The 19,793-nt window shown below is 44.6% G+C and overlaps 1 protein-coding gene across 3 annotated transcripts in view; it reads left to right on the top strand.

The window, feature by feature from the left end:
- Positions 1–15,879, top strand: part of PDPN (podoplanin) — a gene marked incomplete at its 3' end in the record, with an annotated part of 30,225 nt that extends 14,346 nt beyond the window's left edge. Inside the window, exons 2-6 of one of the 3 annotated variants that reach the window (XM_079776765.1) lie at positions 3,948–4,084; positions 7,421–7,544; positions 11,685–11,711; positions 12,282–12,387; positions 13,263–15,879. In XM_079776765.1, the coding sequence (XP_079632891.1) occupies positions 3,948–4,084; positions 7,421–7,544; positions 11,685–11,711; positions 12,282–12,387; positions 13,263–13,269 (401 nt within the window). Of the gene's footprint in view, positions 1–3,947; positions 4,085–7,420; positions 7,545–11,684; positions 11,712–12,281; positions 12,398–13,262 lie in introns of those variants that run through there. The other 2 variants (XM_079776763.1, XM_079776764.1) reach the window with 2 other exon arrangements.
- Positions 15,880–19,793: the final 3,914 nt, after the last annotated feature.

Here is a 19,793-nt window from a genome sequence, read left to right as displayed (position 1 = left end):
CTCTTTGCCTAAACTTACGTGCGGGACTTTTGCGACTCTCCTGATAAAATAGGGGGAGTCTGTTAGAGGACTTAGCATCATGTAGGAACATCCTACTTCACTCGTACGTCCAGTGAAATGTTGTTACCAACAGAGCTGTGACAGGTGGGAAAAGGAGTTCTTGGCTCTGAGGTTTTGTATCGATTTCTCATTATTGCTGGGTAATTTTCAGACACTGCCCAGCCATTACCTGTCCAGTTATTTACTTCCTTTTCACCACTGCCCTGGTGCGAGCACCACCCACTCCTGCCTGGATGACAGAAATAGCCTAAGCGACCCCCTGTTCCAGTCTGACCCCAGCATCACCCCCAAAACACACACTCCGTTCACACAGCACCCAGAGTGGCCTCTTGGACTCAGGTTATGCCACTTCCAAAAGAAATCAAATGACTCCAGATGAAATCAAAACCCCTTCCTTGCAGAGTTCCCCAGGACTGGCCCTCCCCAATAATGCACTCACAGAAAGAGAAACTAAAAAAACAATCCCATTTACCATTGCAACAACAAAAAATTAAGATACCTAGGAATAAACTTAAGGAGGTAAAAGACCTGTACTCAGAAAACTACAGGACACTGAAAAGAGATAGAGGAAGACATAAACAAATGGGAGAACATACCGTGTTCATGGATTGGTAGAATCAACATCATTAAAATGTGCATACTACCCAAAGCAATTTATAGATTCAGTGCAATCCCCATTAAAATACCAATGGCATATTTCACAGACCTAGAACAAACTCTCCAAAAATTCATCTACACTAATAAAAGAGAAAGATGCAAATTGACCATACCTTCATGACACAACCAGCCAATCAGGAGTGAGTATGCAAATTAACCCAACAAAGATTATGGGTTAATTTGCATACACAGCCACCAAGCGGCTGGGGACGGGACACTTGCGTCAATGCCATGGTGTATATTGACACTAAAAAATAACTTTCTAGTCCTAACCCGTTTGGCTCAGTGTATAGAGCGTCGGCCTGCGGACTCAAGGGTCCCAGGTTCGATTCCGGTCAAGGGCGTGTGTACCTTAGTTGCAGGCACATCCCCAGTAGGGGGTGTGCAGGAGGCAGCTGATCGATATTTCTCTCTCATCGATGTTTCTAATTCTCTATCCCTCTCCTTTCCTCTCTGTAAAAAAATCAATAAAATATATATTTTTTAAAATCTACAAATTATCAAAAACATGAATACCATAAGAGAAAAATTGTTACAAAGATATTTCTGATGGCCAACAGATGAAACAGCTCACCACTGGTAATCAAAGAAATGTCAGTAAAAGCAGAGGTTTGAAAGCACTTATTCAAAGATTTTTATCAAGCATTCGGGATACTGCAAACCGTGACAATAACAGCGTCATTTGTCATTGCATTTAAATTCCGAGATATTTTAAAAGAAATGCCATCCCATACATATACATAGAATCATTTATTTAATGCCAAGATTATAACGATTCATAATTAGCACTTTCCTACCATTAAGCTTCTCTTTAGTTCTTGTTTTGCTCCCAAATTTAAGAACTTTAAGGTGAAATTGATTTATCCACACCGTCTTCTCATAGGCCATATAAACGTTGGCCTAGTTTTTTAAAGAACATCACACACAACAATATTCCTAAGTAAATGGATGGGTTGCCACTGCATTTGGGAACTTCCATGGGTTCTGTGCCATGGCTGGGGGAGGCTGGGTGTGACAGGAAAGGCGTTCCCTTCACGTGAGCATGAGGGCACACTGCACCTATGTAAACAGTTGTGTGTGTGTGTGTGTGTGTGTGCGTGTGTGTTGCCTGTGCACACATGTGTCTCAGGAAGGAAGAAGGATTGGAGGGCCCAGGCATCCACACGTGATTTGAATTTCAACATTCAAGGGAAAAGGATGGCAAATGCTGGCTGGGGGAACGCGACACGCAGGAAGGCTTTTAGCCAACCGAAGAAGAGAGACAGCTGAGGAGCTCTTGTTAAAGATCAACTTTCCCATGGAGCCAAGAGAATGCCAGGGCCGTGAGACAAAAAGGACATGCATCTTAATCACGAGTGTCATTCATAAAAACGCCCTTTGTCCATTCAGAGCCGTTTTAGTGCCGGGCTCTGCGGGCCAAGCGTAGGAAAGAACCAGGAGGAATTTTTATCGTTCCGCTTTCAATGAACTGAACTTTCTACGAAAGAATTCAGACCAACTTCATTCAGTACTGGGTGTTGTGTGTTTTTGTTTTTGTTTTTAAAGCAAGGGTGGTTTGTTTTTTCAAGTTCGAGGATGCCCCGTAGTACATGATTTTGCTGAGCAGCGCCGGAAAACATTTTTTTACATTGATGACTTGTTAATTGAGCTCAAAGCAAGAGAGGAAGAAAAGAAAATAGCATATTTAGTTGTGTGTGTGTGTGTGTGTGTGTGTGTGTGTGTGTGTGTTTAATAAGGACTACTTGCCAGGCAAAGGGATCTTTCCCCCCTGAGAATCCATTAATATATTCAACATCTGCCTACAGCACAGGCCTAAATCCTCGTGGGGGCCAATCACTGCCCCACCTCTCCCCCATCCAGCAAATGGCTCAAAGGGAAGACCACCCATTTGCATGCGCTGAGTTATTATTCAGTTATTGCTAACTGGTGAAAGGCTTTTGCCACCCAGATGAAAAATGCATATACTCAGGTTCATCCAAAGAGATTGATCGGCAGCACTGGAGTGGGACTAGTTGCAGAGAGAACAAACGAGTTTGCTCTAGAGGCTTTCCCCCTCTGCATCAGCAAAGACGCTGTGATCAAATATTTATTAGCGGTGCCTGTGGCTGGGCCGGCAAGAAGCATCGGGAGGAACGGGCATCTTAAAGCCAGGACGGGCTGCTGGCTGACTTGAGCACGGCCTGGTTACAAACATCCGCTCTTTAATTACATCCTCAAAGCAGTCCCAGAGCACCCCTCCCTCTGCTCCTGGGATGCGTGTGCTCCCTTATTTTGCAACTGTACTTAGTCATGGGATTTCCAGAGCCCCTCTGAGTCTGCGGACGGAGCCTGTGGCCAATGAGTCAGATTTTTAACTAGCGAAAGGGTTATCTGGTGAGTTGAGATGGTGCTCCGGCTTGGTCATGATTAGCTCAGGTCATTGGGATACAGGTTGAAGAAGAGGCCACTGTTGTTATCTGTTCTCTGCCCGCTTTTAGAATTTGCTATCCCCTGCTCCTCCAGAAACCTTTTCTTTGGCACAACAGGGTCATTCACCCAGTGTTAGTGCAGGAGAGCCAGGGCCAGGGCCAGTGAGGTTTCTCAGTAGCGTAGCTCTTGGTGCACGGAGAGTTCACTTAGTTATCGCTGGCATCCTTAAGTGTATTGCTGACCTTCCCCTGCAGACATTAGCCCAACGGTAAGATAGGATGTTGAACTCTATGTAATCTCTGAGGTCAGTGGTCCAAGCCAATGCTAATCATTCAGGTGGGCAGCAGTTTCAAAGTTAAATGGAGAGCCAACTTGACTTTGGAAAGATGGAGACCCTGCTTTTGGGACATTTCTGATTCAGTAGGTTGGAGGTAGAGCCTGCAAAGTGGTTTTGGAACTCTCCCGAGGTGCCTATAATTTAGAACTTTTCCAGGTCTACATGATATTCTAATAACCTGAATACATTACTTCATCATCTGAAATAGTACCTGAAAAGGAAAGGTGTACAGTCCGCCCCAGGGCGGACAAGGAGGGGCTGGTTGCTTCAGCTTTTTCTCTTTCCACCCTCCTTTCTTGGGCAATGGCGACAACCAGGCCATTGTATGTGCCAGAGGTACAGCAAGGAGAATGGTTTGTGCTAAGCAGGAAATGTAACAACAAATCCCAAAAAGAAATGGGGAAAATCATCTCATTGTAGCCAGCCTGTTAGGTCTGCCCACACTCCGTCCACCTTGAGCCCTGACTCGGTCTTTCTTTTTTAGCCAGCACAGTCCTGCCAGAAGATGATGTTACCACCCCAAGTATGGAAAGTGGCATGGTGACCCCAGGTGTGGATGATAATACGATGACCCCAGCTGCCAGTGAACAGTCCCATAAGCCTGCTGGCTTCACAAGTCAGGTGAGTGTCCCAGGAAGAGAGGAATTTGGTTTGTAAGCATGCAATCACATGCAAGGACATATATGTATAAATATATTTACATACGCATATATGTAATCAGCGGGACCATACAAAGGAGTTGTCGCATGGCTTGCAACAAACGCGACTTCCCAGTTTCATCCAGCTGGCAGGTCACTGGTGTGCTGATCACAGGTGCTTCGAGTGTCTACATCAGGGCTTCTCAAACTGCTAAGGAGGTTGGTTTATAGATGTCCAGTCTACTATAGCCCACGTGTCAATACAAAACACGTCTTGGATTGCTATAAAAGTTTCTAGATAGATATTCACAACTTCCTATCATACAGTCACTGGTAATAAGCACCGACTAGAAGCCACCCACAGATCATACTGGTGTAGACTATGTGGAGTCCCAACTGACACATCCCCACATTAAAGACCTTTAATCAGGTCATAACATATCTTAAGCCCCTGCCGTGGGCAAGACCAGATGCCAGGCTCTGGGAGGCACTGAGGAGGGATATAGGCCACACCTTCCACCCTTGAGGAGCGTTTAATGTAGTGACATGGGACAGAGGCTCTTGCCCACCTCGGTGACGTCCTCTTGCACCACTGTCCCTCTCGAGTTCTCTATTTCAGCCATGTTGGCCCTTCTGACCTTTGGACTTATTCCAACTCAGGTTTCTGTTTTCTCTGCTTTGAATACTCCCCAGATCGGTCCATGGTTGATTTTTTTTCTCATGATTCTTAAGTTCACTCATTATTTCAAAGAGGCCTAAAGGAATCCCATCCCCACCCCCCAGGAGTGACTCTCTCAGCCAGAGGAGAGCAGACTACTCACCAGATTGGGCCCACCCCCTGTTCTTGTCAATAAAGTTTTACTGGAACACAGCAGCGCCTATTCAGCTGAGAATGATCTCAGGCTGCTTTCATACCCTAAGAGCAGAGCTGAGTAGTTGGTTACAACAGAGAAAATATTTACCATTTGGCCTTCTACAGAAAAGTGTGCCAGCCCCTGTTTAAGACTATCCCCAGGGTTGAGAACTATGCGAGGCACATGGTAGATACTCATTAGCATATTTTACTAGTAAAATTTACACATCTGAGCCATTTTTAAAAAATCCTCACCTGAGGCTATGTTTATTGATTTAAGAGAGAGATGAAGGAGGCGAGAGACAGACAGGGGGAGGGAGGGAGGGAGAGAGAGAGAGAGAGAGAGAGAGAGAGAGAGAGAGAGAGAGAGAGAGAAAGAGAGAGAGAGAGAGAGAGAAAGAGAAAGAGAAACATAAACATTGATGTGAGAAACACCAACCAGTTGCCTCCTGTATGCACCCAACCTGGGTATATGCCCTATCTGGGAATCGAACCTGCAGTCTTTTGGCATATGGGACAATGCTCTAAAGTAGCATTGGAGTCACCTGGCCGGGGCCAACTGAACCATTTTTAAGTGTACCCACAATTCAGTAGTATTAAGTATATTCATCTTATGAAACAGATCTCCAGACTGTCTTCATCTTGCAAATCTGAAACTGCACCCATTGAACAACTCACCTTTTCCTCCTCCCTCCAATCTCTGGTGACCACCATTCTACTTTTTATCTCTATTCTGACTGCTCTAAGTGCCTCATGTCAGTGGAATCACACCACATTTGTCTTTTAGTGACTGACTGGCTTATTTCACTTGGCTTAATGTCCTCAAGGTTCATCCTTGTTGTAGTATGTGTCCAAATTTCCTTCTTTTTAAAGACTGAATAATATTCCATTAAATGGATATACGCCATTTTTATTATTCAGCATTGATGGACTTTTGGGTTGCTTTTGGCTATTATAAATAGTGCTGCTTTGAACATGGGTGTACAAATATCTCAAGACGTTGCTTTCAGTTCTTTTGGGTCTGTACTCCGAAGTGGGATTTTTGGATCATATGGTCATTATATTCCTAATTTTTCTAAGGAATCTCTATCCTGTTTCCCTAGTGGTTGCACCACTTCCAGTTACACCAACAGTACATAATGGTTCTGATTTCTCTACAATCTTGCCAACACAGTGTTTTCTGTTCTTTTGATAGTAGCCATGCTAACAGGTGATAATCTCTTTGAGGTATTGAATTGCATTTCTCTGACAATTAATGATATTAAGAATCTTTTCATATGCTTGTTGGCTATTGTATTAAAGTCCTCAGGTTATTTGATTTCCTATTGTGGAGTTATAAGATTTCTTCATACCCTTACCAGGCATATGAATTGCAAATATTGTCTCCTATTCCCTAGGTTGCCTTTTCACTTTGTTGATTGTGTCCTTGGATACACAAAGTTTTTAAGTTGGATGAGGTCCCATTTATCTATTTTTTCTTTTGTTGCTTGTACTCATTAGCATATTTGGGAATGTTACATTGGCCTAAACTTTGGAGTCGACAGAACCACTTCCAAGTCTTGTTCTGCCGCTTATTGGCTATGTGAGTTTGGGCATATTTTCAAACCTCTCTAAGCCTTGTTCATACTGTTGGACTAATAATAAGATTGACTTCATAGGGTTTTTTTGTGTGTGTGTATGTGCAATAAATGAGGTATTTAAAGGGGCTGGCACATAGTATGTTTTTAAAAAGGTTAGCTATTACTCTTATTGGGAGAGGGGGGCCATTAAAGTATGATACAACATAATATATGCCCCCAAAATGTTGCAGAGAGGAAATGCCATTCAAATTCAAGGGAGAGGAAGAATTAAAGCTTAGGGATAATGTATTTTCTGAAGAATTAAGACCCTAGGAAGTCAGCAAGAATTAAGTCCCATGGAAGTAAACACTCGGTATTCATTTCTGGAGGCATGCTTTTATTCATGTTCCCGTTATTCTGTTGGTTTGCTTTCTGGTTTTCACTTTAAATTTATGTCATCATATATTTTATATATTTATGCCACCACCGTATACAGACAGTCCTCAGGTTACGTCAGACTTGATGTATGTCATTTCGTGGTTACATCGCCATCTCCCATTTATTTATTAAAAAAAAAAAGTTCCGTCATTTCGACATATGTACATATGTGCTTTATGTTTTTTTATTAATTATTTACAACAAGTAAAGGTCAGGAATTGTTATCTTTCTTTTAATTTTTTTTTGCTGTTTCACTTCATTACTGCTGTGTGTGTGTTCCATGTGAGTGACGTGGATGCTTATGTAGGTGGGTCCCGACTTACGGCGAACATCGCGTTACGTCGCGACGTAGGAACGGATCTCCGACGTAACCCGAGGACCTACTGTATTCTTTTCTGTTATAAGACCGCGTATATGTTTTAAAATATGATGTTATATTTCTGTTTTGCTTCATTTACGTCTCCAATAGGTGCCCACCAATGCAAAGCGCACAGACACTCCCATAGAGGACCAGCCAACTTCAGAGAGCACAGGCCACCCCCAAGAAGCCCAGAGCACCACAGCCTTGAATGAGGCCACTAGTCACCCCAGAGGTAAGAAACCCGGTCACCCCAACACGGATTGATCTTGTTTTGCACAGTCATTACCCTCCAGAAACCATGACCAAGTGTAATAATCAGCAGGGCATATTTTTGGAATGCAAGAGTGAATTCCAAACCAAGCTTTATGTGGTAGTTTCAGAACTCGATGTATTAGGGTTGCTAAATCCAGTTTGACTTATTGGGCTGCTGATCAGAGTTCTCTGCCTTGAGAACAAGTGATAATACCCCCACCAGGGCAAGATGAGTAGCTACTGGTGTCGTGTTGCTGACCATAAGTGGGTAGAATGCTACACTAAGAATTTTCTGTGTTTACCTAAAAGCATAAAACTCAGCCACCCTATGTAAATATCAATGGGTTCTATAATACTGTTTGCCATCTTATATGGAATTCATGTCCGTATCCATGGAACAGGAATCTTTTCTTACCAGGATTTGGGGTTGTACTTGTGATACACGGTTGACACCTGCAGCTTTATGAGTGGAACATCTGGGAGAGAAACTAGAGAGGAGAACGTTGGGTCTTTGCCATGATTATGCGGTTTGGACCATCCCTGACAAAAACAAGGACAGATCATTGCCATTACAACTCAGCAATAGAAAGAGATAGCTTCCTATTTCTAGAGCTTTTTTTAAAAGTAATTAAGTCCTTTTTTTTTTTTTAATATGCCCTAATTTTATAGTATATAGGGGTGAACGAGAAAAGGAACTAGCCATAACTGCAATGAGTGATTACTAACTTGAGCTATTTTGTATAAATCATTTTATCTAGATAAAATTGGGCTGCTGAACAGAGTTCTCTGCCTTGAGAACAAGTGATAGGTATTTCCATCTTTAAATGAAAGGAAACACAAAGACTTTGCCTAGTACAATGGTTCCTCAAACCAAACGTACATCTGAACACCTAGAAAGTTATTCTTTTTTCCCCAAAAAATATATTTTATTGATTTTTACAGAGAGGAAGGAAGAGCAATAGAGAGTTAGAAACATCGATGAGAGAGAAACATCCATCAGCTGCCTCCTGCACACTCCCTACTGGGTATGTGCCTGCAAAAAAGGTACATGCCCTTGACCGGAATCGAACCTGGGACCCTTGAGTCCGCAGGCCAACACTCTATACACAGAGCCAAACCGGTTAGGACTAGAAAATTATTCTTTAGTGTCACATTTCCAGACCCAAAGCCAATCTGGTTTTACAAAATCTATAGCACTTCTGAGGATTTTTTAAAAAATGCTTTAGCCCTGGCCGGTGTGGCTCAGTTAGTTGGAGCATTGTCTCGTACACTGAAAGATGGTGGTTCAATTCCCGATCAGGACATTTATCCAGGTCTCAGGTTCAATCCCCAGTTGGGTGGGGCATTACAGGAGGCAGCCAATTGATGTTTCTCTCTCTCACTCTCTCTCATTCTCTTCACTCTCTCCCTTCCTTCCTTCCTCTATAGAAACATGTCCTCAGGTGAGGATTAAAAAAAAAAAAAAAAACCTTTATATTTGTACACCTACATTCATAGCAACATTATTTTACTGTAGCTAAAATGTGGAATTTATTGACAGATGAATGGATAAACAAAATCAAGGCACCTTGAATACATACAATGGAATATTATTCAGCCTGTAAAAGGAATAAAATTGACACATAGTACAAATGGGTAAACCTTGAGACATTATGCTAATTAGAATAAGCTAGTCACCAAAAGGCAGATGATGTATGATCCCACTTAGATGAGGTACACTACACAAAGTAGTCAGAATTATAGAGACAGAAAGTAGAAGGATGGTCGTCTGGGGTTGGGGCTGAGGGTATAGGGAGTTATAGTTTAATGGGTATATAATGTTAGTATTGTGAGATGAGTTCTTGAGATGGATGTTGGTGATGGTGGCACAACAATATGAATGTACTTTCTTCCATTGAATTGTACACAAAAATGATGAAGAGGGTAAATTTTGTGTTATGTATATTTTACCACAATAGAAAAGAAAACTTTCTGAAAGTGCTTTGAAAATAAAGCTTAAAGGTCACCCGAAGATGCTAAAGAAATGGAGCATTACCTGGTTAACAGCTTACCCGGTTTGGCTCAGTGGATAGAGCATCGGCCGTGTACTGAAGAGTCCCTGGTTCAGTTCTGGTCAAGGGCATGTACCTTGGTTGCAGGCTCAATCCCAGCCTTGGTTGGGGTGTGTGGGGGAGGCAACTAATTGAAGTGTCTCTCTCAGATCTATATTTCTCTCTTTCTCTCTCCTCCTCCTTTCCACTCTCTTTAAAAATCAATGGAAAAATATCCTCTGGTGAGGATTTACAAAAACACAAACAAACAAGAAGAAAATAAAGAAATTGTTAACAGCTAATGGGCAGCAGAAAATGGAAACTTCCAAGTTGTGTATTCTTTCTGTCGTGCCACGATACCTCTCCTAATCCTTAAAAAAAATTCTCAATTGCCTGGAAAACACTCCTGGTTACTCTTTGGCGGTGTCCCCTGCCCCACCCTGTCACAAAACCTGTGACTAACAGTACATTCCCACTTCATATTTCAGTGTCCCAGGAAATTTTTACATGAGTTAAAATGTAATTTTAAGCATTTGGGTTTCTTAAGAGGTCATTTCATTAGGGCGGCAGATGTCTTTTCCATGAAACGCCCAAGTGTGATGATGTTCACATTTACGACACATTTTATGATCACAGCCATGTAATTGCAAGGGAGCTAGGGAGGACAGGACTAATACGTTCTAATTTAGTAAGGAATCTTCCATAAACTTTATTTTTGGAATTTCCTAACTCATGGTGTCATTGATGGTGATGATGGCGTGTTCTGAGGTTGGAATTGGCAGCCATCATATTAAGACATGATAAGCAAACAGTTAGACCTGTTTCTGCTGGTATTTGGCAGCCGGGGATGACATTTGAGCAGTTGATTTGACGATGCTGTTGTTCTGGGCAGGACTCAGGTCCAGCAGCCTCCAAAACACGTTTATGGTGGGATAGCACCATCCACTTGAGCTCCGTGTGAGTGCTCCCGAGCTAGGTTCAGCTCATGCAGGGAGACCCCTACCTACCCTGGGGCCCTCTTGAAAAGGTGTCTTTCTGGAGACAAAGGGATGGCTTCTTTCAAACCCAACCATTAGGGAAAGCAAGCATTTTGTAGATGATGGATGGCTGGTTTCATCTTTCATTAAGAACGTTCTTGGGTATCTGCATTTTGCAAGGTGTGAGCCAAGGTTGTAGGGAAGGGCCTGATTGGTTCACTTCTCTCCATTGTATCATGAAATCAAGGCACCTTGACTTTTCTCCATCTCCAAACTGGATAAACAAATACCCCTCAGAGGAGTTAAGGACTCTCTACAGAGAGGTTAATGGGAGAGAACAAAACAAAACACCTTTAATTTTAAATAGGAATTGTGTAAAATTATCTGAAACTCACCATTTTCTTATTTACTTTCAGGAAGATACTTGTAAGTAAATAACTGATACCCACGTGATAGGTAAATGAAAATATTCACATTGCAACTATTGAACTAGGTTTGGCTGCAGGTAGAAATCCTAAAATCACAGTGGCATGAATACAAAGTGTGTATTCTTTCATTAAACTGAGCTGGGCATGTTGCTACTGCCCTGTAAAATGTGAATTTTGCTACTAAAAAAAAAAAGGCAGGGAATTAATATCAAAAGACAAATCTCAGTCTTGGCCACACCTTCCAAAACTAGAGCATATTGCTCTCAAAATAAAAATTCTTCATAACAGACCTCATCACAGTGGGTAAGTTTTCCATGACCTTGACATTGGACCAAGAATCAACAGCCTTGGATTCTTTGTTACCCTAAGCTCTGAAACTTTCTAATCATTTATTTAAGACCTCTGTGGGCCAGTTGCCTTGAGTTGATAGCAGAAAAGTAATGTACACAAAAGTACTTTGGACCCATAGGCATGAAGAAGTGTTCATAAATTCAGTAATAATAGTTTTGAAGACAGGATCATGTCAAAGCTTGCTTAAAAATCCCCTGATCCAATTTATTTAAGAAATTATCTTCTTTGCTTGTATTTTGCTACCTTCCTCTTAGGGTAAACTCATCTTTTGCCAATTGTTAAATTACAGTTATTAAATCCTAATAATTCTATATCATTACATTTCTCTTTACAGGAGACACACAGACAACAGGTGCAAAAGGTAAGCTAGGTTTGGGTATCAAAATATTCTTTTCAGATTTAAAAAAAAGTGGGGGGTTTCTTTGAACCTAATCTTTGTGATGAATTACATTCTTTTCTGGATTGGAGTCAACAAGTGCAGAATAGAGAACCCTCCAAGAAACAGGTTTCAAACTTCTTTTAAGAGAGAAAAGGGAATTGCCTGAATTTGAAAATAATCAAACCACAAATGAGTCTATTCACTTAATGACATCTGTGGAGAATGATGTCAAATCACAGTTCATTGTTATGAAGAGTGAAAATGGGGGCTAACTTAATAGCTGTACACAAACGCTACCCAATGATTAACTGTGAATCCACGCTGTATGAATGGTATACTTCATCCATCTTGAGACCCAGAAATCTCTCCATTCATTAGATGAGATTAGAATAGCCCAGAGTTTCTCCTCTTCTAAAACAGCTTCCACTGGATACAGGAGAAACAGCATGGAACATGATTTCTATCTACAGTAGGGCAGTGGCGCTGTGGATGACACATTGTATGGTAGGTGTATTGTTTATCTGGGCTCATGGTTTCTTCCCTCTCATTCAGATGGCTTTTCGACTGGGACCCTGATTGGAATCATAGTTGGCGTCTTACTAGGCATTGGATTCATTGCTGGGATCATCATTGTGGTCGTGCGAAAAATGTCGGGAAGGTACTCGTAAGTAAACAACTTACACCCATGTGATAGATGAGTGAAGGTAGTCACTTCTAGAGCTCTGACCTTTGAGCTAATGGAAACCTTTAAATGAAGGTCAAGGTCAAAAGCCCCGGCCTCCAGAAGCCCTACATCTGAAGTTTCCCCAGAAGAACAAGTGTGTACGTGGGCCTTACATGTTCCTAAGAAAAGAGAGTCATAGCCAGAGGTGACTCTATGGTTGACTTCCATTGAACTCTGACCAAACTTGACCTCTTTTCTTAATTTTCCAACTAACGACTTGAGAGAAAACCCAAACCAAGTTTGAACTTGACACCTCATCACCTGCTCCCGATCATCAGAGGTGGGAGGTTTCCAGAAGACCATCTGCTGTGGGGCCAGGTCTCATAGTGATGAGGAATTCTGCTGGGATGGGGTCCCTCCCTCCATCCTGCCCTGGACACACCCACACACATGGTAGTGTACTCCTAGCATTGGCTACTGATGAGAAGGAATTCTTCCTCTTTATTAAAACTCCCCAAGAATTCAGAACATTTGAATTTATAGCCAGAGGAAACCTTTTTGTGTATATCTGTTGGGAAGATGATATGTGACTGGGGAGTCTGGGGGACAGGAAGAGGACAGATGCCATGGATCTGGGGGTTTGAGAGACACGATTCACAATACAGTCACAAGTTTATGTATTTGGAGATGCCCAGGAATCGGACCCTGGCTGTGTGGGACCCAGGCATGGAGGAAGAATGGTTGAGAGAGAAGAGCGCAAGACTCCAGAATTGGAAGACTTAGAAGGACAATAGGCACATGACTTGTGGGCTTCCTGTTCCCAGTGCCAGTAAAAGGAGTGACCATCACCTCTCTCTTTGTTTTCACAGGCCCTAAAGAGCTGAAGAATTGTGCCCTTCTGCCAACATGTTTAAAAAAGACTTTCCGACCTCCCCTGTCCCTGAGCACATGGGAGAAGATGACCCATGGAAATGCCTGGCCCCCCCACTCAGAATCCATGGTGATCCCTCTGCCTGCCAAGAGTAACCGCAGGAACGATCATCCATCCACAAGACTTGCTCCTCTAAATATTTTGTCTTTTGAGAAACTTCTTTTTAACATACAAGTTTTGGAAAAGATGACTTAAAAAACAAAATGCATAGGAAATGGAGCACACTCTATAGATTGATTTGTCACTCAGACAATGTAATTCCATCGATGGCAGATGCCGTAATCATGCCTTTGTTCTAACAGTTCTCTGTTATTGTTAAAATGCAAAGGAATCTGGAAATATTTATACCAGCGGAGTCCTTGGGTCTAGTGCTGTGTCAGTAAATGGCATCAGCATTTTGCAATTTCTGATCTGTTGAAATGTATACATTCCGGTCTGGTTTGGTCTATCTTTAAAGCCCGATTTGGTGTGAATAATCAAGTGGAAGAATCTCAACTGGAGCAATATGTAAATCTCACAACAAGCTAACAAGCTACGGGACAGCCTCCAGGCTTGCTTTCCCTTCCTTTCCAGAGATGACTTGATGACCCAAAGGTTTGCTCCTACTTGACCCACTGCTTCCCTCAGATGCTGGGGAGCCAGTGCTGAGGGGTGGCCTTCTCATTCCCATGACGCAGGCTCTTCAGATTGGCTGCTTTGATCTAGACCAGTGGTCGCCAACCGGTGGTCCATGGACCACTGGTGGTCCGTGAGGTCCGAAAGGTTGGCGACCGCTGATCTAGACTATGGAGACCTCAGCCCTGATGGTGGCTCAGGAGGCTGCTGGAGGCCTGACAGTGCCAGAGGCTCACCTATCCCAGACACCCAAGAGCCACGGTGGTCCCCAAACGGAAGGAAGCCCTCCGTGTGCCTCTGGCATGGGAGCCAGGACCTGCCGGGTTTCTAACGTTCCCTTCCTGCCTTAGAGGGAATAATCTTATAAAATATTAATTGTTTAAAAGCAGCTGGATTTAAAAACAGAAGATACTCCCGGTCTTCATGAGATCCCACATACTTCTGTGGGGTCATAGTTGAAAAATCAGAATCAAGGTGCCCAAGCTGCTGTTCTGTGTGGGCATCGCTCAGTTCAGCACATTGCTTCCCAGGGGCCAGCTGAAGGCTTTTTCCTAAACAGAAAGTCTTTACACTTAGCAGATGCTCCGTCGTGACTGTGTTTGTGCAGATCTGGTATCCTGTAAACTTGCACGAGCTCATCAAACAGGAAAAAGTAAACTATCAGCGCAGCTGTTCCCCACCCCACCCCCTCCACCCCACCCCCTTTTTTTTTTTTTTTTTTTTTTGCAGTAACGTGTGGACGTTATTATAAACAGTGTGCCCTTCTGTTGACTAAGTCCAGCTGGTCCACCAGCCCAGGTTCCATGTTTGAACATCATCTTTGATTGAGAGAAAGGGGTTAAGAAGAGCATTATGAGCTCAAAACCCTCCTGTTTCATCACTCAGATTCCCAAACAGGAGTTGGGAATAATGTCCATTTCATCTTTTCTTTCTTTTTTTCTTTCACTGTGAACAATAACGGTCCACCCCAAGTCGTACACTGGACCCATCACCTGCTGGGACCGGGCTGTGGGTTTCTAAGTCACATCTGTGTTGATGCTCAATGCAGTGTGGACATGTTTAAAATAAAACAGATGATTGAGTATAACATTGAGTCAGAGCTTTGATTGGAGACCTCGATCGAGTCGGGCCACACTGAGGAACATTTCCAGAGAAGCTGGTTAAGTTATGTCAACCTCTGTCTCTTGACTCCGTTGGGAGCGAATTATAAATGACGATAGGAAGTACAACGATGGGGAAAAATGTAACTACGCCTTTCGCCCAGGGATCTGCCAAAGTAGAGAGGTGAAGGCCAAGCAGACAGATGGGACGAGAAGACGAGTGGCACTCTGGGACTTCTTTTGCCTGCTCTGATCCCCACACGTTTTAGAAGGTTTGGCCTGGCTCCTGATTTCTCTGCACCAGAGAGGAATCAGGTGAGGGAGCAGCTAGCTACACCTCCTCCTGCCCATTAGCCCTGGGGACCTGCCCTCAGGTGTGCTGGGCTGGGTTACACAAGAACAGGAGGTAATACCCTGGTTAAGGGTGTTCCAGCTGCCTGTGGGTCTGGGAGCATGTTCCAGATTCCTGTTCCTGGGACAGCTCACTGCTCCTTGGTCCTCGGCTACAAATGCTCTGCTGGTCTGGAGACTGCAGTGGCCAGGCTCTGTCTCTCTCCGCCTCTGTCACCCGCCTGCTCCTCCCACCCCCACCTACGCTGCTCCAGAAGAATTCCAGTGCCACGCCCTGGGTCAACTTCCTGCCAGTCCTATCCCCTGTCATACAAGGTGGATGCTAGGAACAGGAGAGCTGGGAGAATCAGGCTTTCCTCATAACAAATATTCAGTATGTGGCTCAGTGGTTGAACGTTAACCTATGGACCAGGAGGCTACGGTTCGATTTCTGGTCAGGGCACCTGCCTGGGTTGTGGGCTCGATCCCCAGTGTGGGGTGCCCAGGAGGCAGCCAATCAGTGATTCTCATCATTGATGTCTCTCTCTCTCTCCCTCTTCCTCTCTGAAATCAATAAAAATATATTTAAAAAAAAACAACTAATACTCAGTATGTTAAATCCGATGGTTGAATTTGCCAGATATCAGGACTCCCGAGTGCACGGTTCATAAGTAGTGATGTGTCATGGAAAAGGCCAGGCCCCACGTCCTCTCCTGCTACTTTACAGCTGAAATCCCCAGATGAGTCAACTGCGAGCTTTTTGGGCCGTAGTTTCTTCCTAAGAACGTCCATGAGACGATTCAGAAAGCATGACTGTCCCAGCAGAAAACAAACCACATCCACCTGGTCCCACAGACGGAAAGGGAACAGGCTCAGCTATGTCAGGTGTAAACTGTGTTCCTGGCGCGCTCCCCGCAGGACAGGACTGGAAACCATCAGAGCTGCCACGGGGATGGGAGTCCAGGGAACAACCCCATCCACTCTCATTAGAGCCACCTGGGAGCAGGCACCGAGGTGAACTCTGCGTCTTAGGAAAGCCTGGTTCTGGAAGGAGGAGCACGGGGCAGCCATCTGCTTCTGAACTTACAATGTTTTGCGTGAAACAATGTAGAAAACAATACGCACACCATAGCGCTGTCATCAGCCGTAAAGTAAACAATGGATGGGTAGTGCCTGTCGGAAAACACAGTACCTGCTCCACCATTCGCAGCAATTACCCCAACGTCCCTACTGTTATCCTAGCTCATCTACTCACACATCCCGGTGAAGTCAACAAGACAGATGATCCCCATTTTTCAAGGGAAGAAATTGAGGTTCAAACAGTTGCCTGAAAACACAGCGTCACAAAATGCCCGAAACACCCCGAAACAGCCGTGCAGGTGGTTTGACTCGCTCTCTGGCCCTCCTTGCCTTTGTTCCGTCCACGTGTCGTCTGTTAAAATCAGTTGCCTCCCCATCAGCTCAACGGGAGCACAAAGACACAGTCTCTTCAGCCAGTGGAAAATAAGAACCTTTTTCTAATCATAAAATATTTCACACAGAAAATCACAGAATAATAACAAAGCCCCATATACCCACCACTGAGCTCAAGCAAACCCTACCATTTTCTCTATAATCTGTTTGTTTTTTTTCTAAATAAAAACTTGCACATATGGTCCCTTCTGACATCAGCTCCTCATACTCCCCTTCCCAGGGGGATCATTCCTCTGCGCAGGGTGCATTTCATTCGGAAACGCGTCTATTTTCCTGCCATTCTTATTTTAGGTGTATGTAGCCATAATCAAGATACAGCGTTGTTGTATATGTTTCCAACTTGTATCACCAACTTGCTTTCTCCATCCCCATTATTTTTGTGAGGGTTATCCCGCTGATGCACGGAGCTGCCCGGCGCCTGTGCGGCAGGCCTGGCACAGCGATTTTCAACCCTTTCCATCTCACGACACACATAAGCTGATTACTAACATTCTGCGGCACACCAAAGAGTGGAATTTCTGTTGATCTGACAAAAACAATGTAATTTTTGTTGTTAGTCCTTACCGAGAATATTTTTTCCCATTGATTTTTAGAGAGAGTGTAAGGGAGGGAAGGGAGGGAGAGAGAAACATCAATGTGAGAGAGACATGTCAATTGGTTGCCTACCATAGACGCCCCAACTGGGGCCAGGGATCAAACCCTCCACCCTTCAAGTGATTGGGCCAATGCTCTAACCATTTAGCAACACTAGCCCGGGAATATTGTCATTTTTTTTATTTGACAATCTAAGGGAAAAGAGGTCAGTGCCCCTGACTAGTCAGGTATTGCATGTTTTAAAAATTCTTGCAGCACACTGTTGAAAATCACTGGTGTAGAGTGTTAGATCACGATTCTACCCCATTACTTAGGCTTTTCTCTGCCAATAAATATTTAGGATATTTATAAATTTCTGAATTCCAAACAACACTGTGACAAATGGGGTCATAATAAAAGAACTTCCATTTTTCTAGAGAGCAGGATTTTATCCTCTAGGAAAAATAGAAGTAAAATGAGGTGTAGTTTTGTTTTCTTTTTATGTTTAAATATCAAGACTTGACTAGGAATTACTTGCAATTTTTCTTACAAGCATGATGCTCACAGAAAGATTTAAATTAATTTATTTAAATGGACAATAACTTCACAATCACCCTTTGTCTCTATCTGTTTTCCTTCAGTTGATCATCTGATCTGACTTTTTAAAAATATGAAAACATTTTAATACATTATTTATTTTCAAAATGATAGAAAGATCTCATCTATCTCCCATGAAAGTATTTATTTATTTATTTATTTATTTATTTATTTTGGAGCTAGCTCATTATACTATACTAGAGGCCCAGTGCACGAAATTCGTGCATTGTGGGGGGGGGGGTGTCCCTCAGCCCAGCCTGCATGCTATCCAATCTGGGCCCCCTCAAGGGATGTTCAACTGCCCATTTAGGCTCGATCCCAAGTGGCCTCCCCTGCAGACCTGGTCCCTCCCCTGCCTAAACGGGCAGTCGGACATCCCTCTCACAATCCAGGACTGCTGGCTCCCAACTGCTCGCCTGCCTGCCTGCTGATTGCCCCTAACCACTTCTGCCTGCCAGCCTGATCACCCCCTAACTGCTCCTTTGCCAGCCTGATCGATGCCTAACTGCTCCCCTGCTGGCCTGATTACTCCTAACTGCCCTCCCTGCCAGCCAGGTCACCCCTAACTGCCCTCCCCTGAAGGCCTGGTCACCCCTAACTGCTCCCCCCTGCAGGCCAGGTGCCCCCCAACTGCCCTCCCCTGCAGGCCTGGATGCCCCTAACTGCCCTCCCCTGCTAACCCGGGCACCCCTAACTTCCCTCCCTTGCCAGCCTGGTTGCCCCTAACTGCCCTCCCCTGCAGGCCTGGTTGCCCCCAATTGCACCCCCCCCCCCGCAGGCCTGGTTCCCCCCAACTGCCCTCCCCTGCTGGCCTGGTCACCCCCAACTGCTCTCCCATGCAGGACTGGTCCCCCCAAACTGCCCTCCCCTGTAGGCCTGGTCGCCCCCAACTGCCCTCCCCTACTGACCTGATCACCCACAACTGCCCTCCCCTGCCAGCCATCTTGTGGTGGCCATCTTGTGTCCACATGGGGGCAGCCATCTTTGACCACATGGGGGCAGCCATCTTGTGTGTTGGAGTGATGGTCAATTTGCATATTACCTCTTTATTATCCTATCTTTATTAGATAGGATAATAAAGAGGTAATATGCAAATTGAACCTCATCCCCTCACACAAGATGCTAACCCCATGTGGTCAAAGATGGCTGCCCCCACGTGGTCAAAGATGGCTGCCAAAAGATGGTCAGCAGGGGAGGGCAGTTGGGGGCGACTGGGCCTACAGGGGAAGGAGGGCAGTTGTTGGGGGACCAGGCCTGCAGGGGAGGGCAGTTAGGGGTGACCAGGCCAGCAGGGGAGGATAGTTAGGGGTGACCAGGCTGGCAGGGGAGGGCAGTTGGGGCAATCAGGCTGGCAGGGAAGCAGTTAGGTGTCTATCAGGCTGGCAGGGAAGTGGTTAGGGGGTGATCATGCTGGCAGGCAGAAGCAGTTAGGGGCAATCAGGCAGGCAGGCACGCGAGTGGTTGGGAGCCAGCAGTCCTGGATTGTGAGAGGGATGTCCAGTGGGATTGGGCCTAAACCAGCAGTCAGACATCCCCCAAGGGGTCCCAGATTGGAGAGGGTGCAGGCTGGGCTGAGGGACATACACCCCCAGTGCACAAATTTCATGCATCAGGCCTCTAGTCTATAATAATGAAAGAGTAATATGCTAATTACACCAGACCACCTTCTGGATGAAGGCAGGGCTGTGAGGGAAGCCCAGGTCCCGGTGTCTGCTGGCAGCCGGAGGGAAGCCCGGGTCCTGAGTGCCAGAGGAAAGCCGGTGCCGGCAGCTGGGGGAAGG

Source organism: Cnephaeus nilssonii, assembly GCF_951640355.1.
Source record: "Cnephaeus nilssonii genome assembly, chromosome: 7".
NCBI lineage: Eukaryota > Metazoa > Chordata > Mammalia > Chiroptera > Vespertilionidae > Cnephaeus > Cnephaeus nilssonii.
Note: the sequence above shows the minus strand (reverse complement) of the source record. Positions and strands in the feature narration are given on the sequence as shown.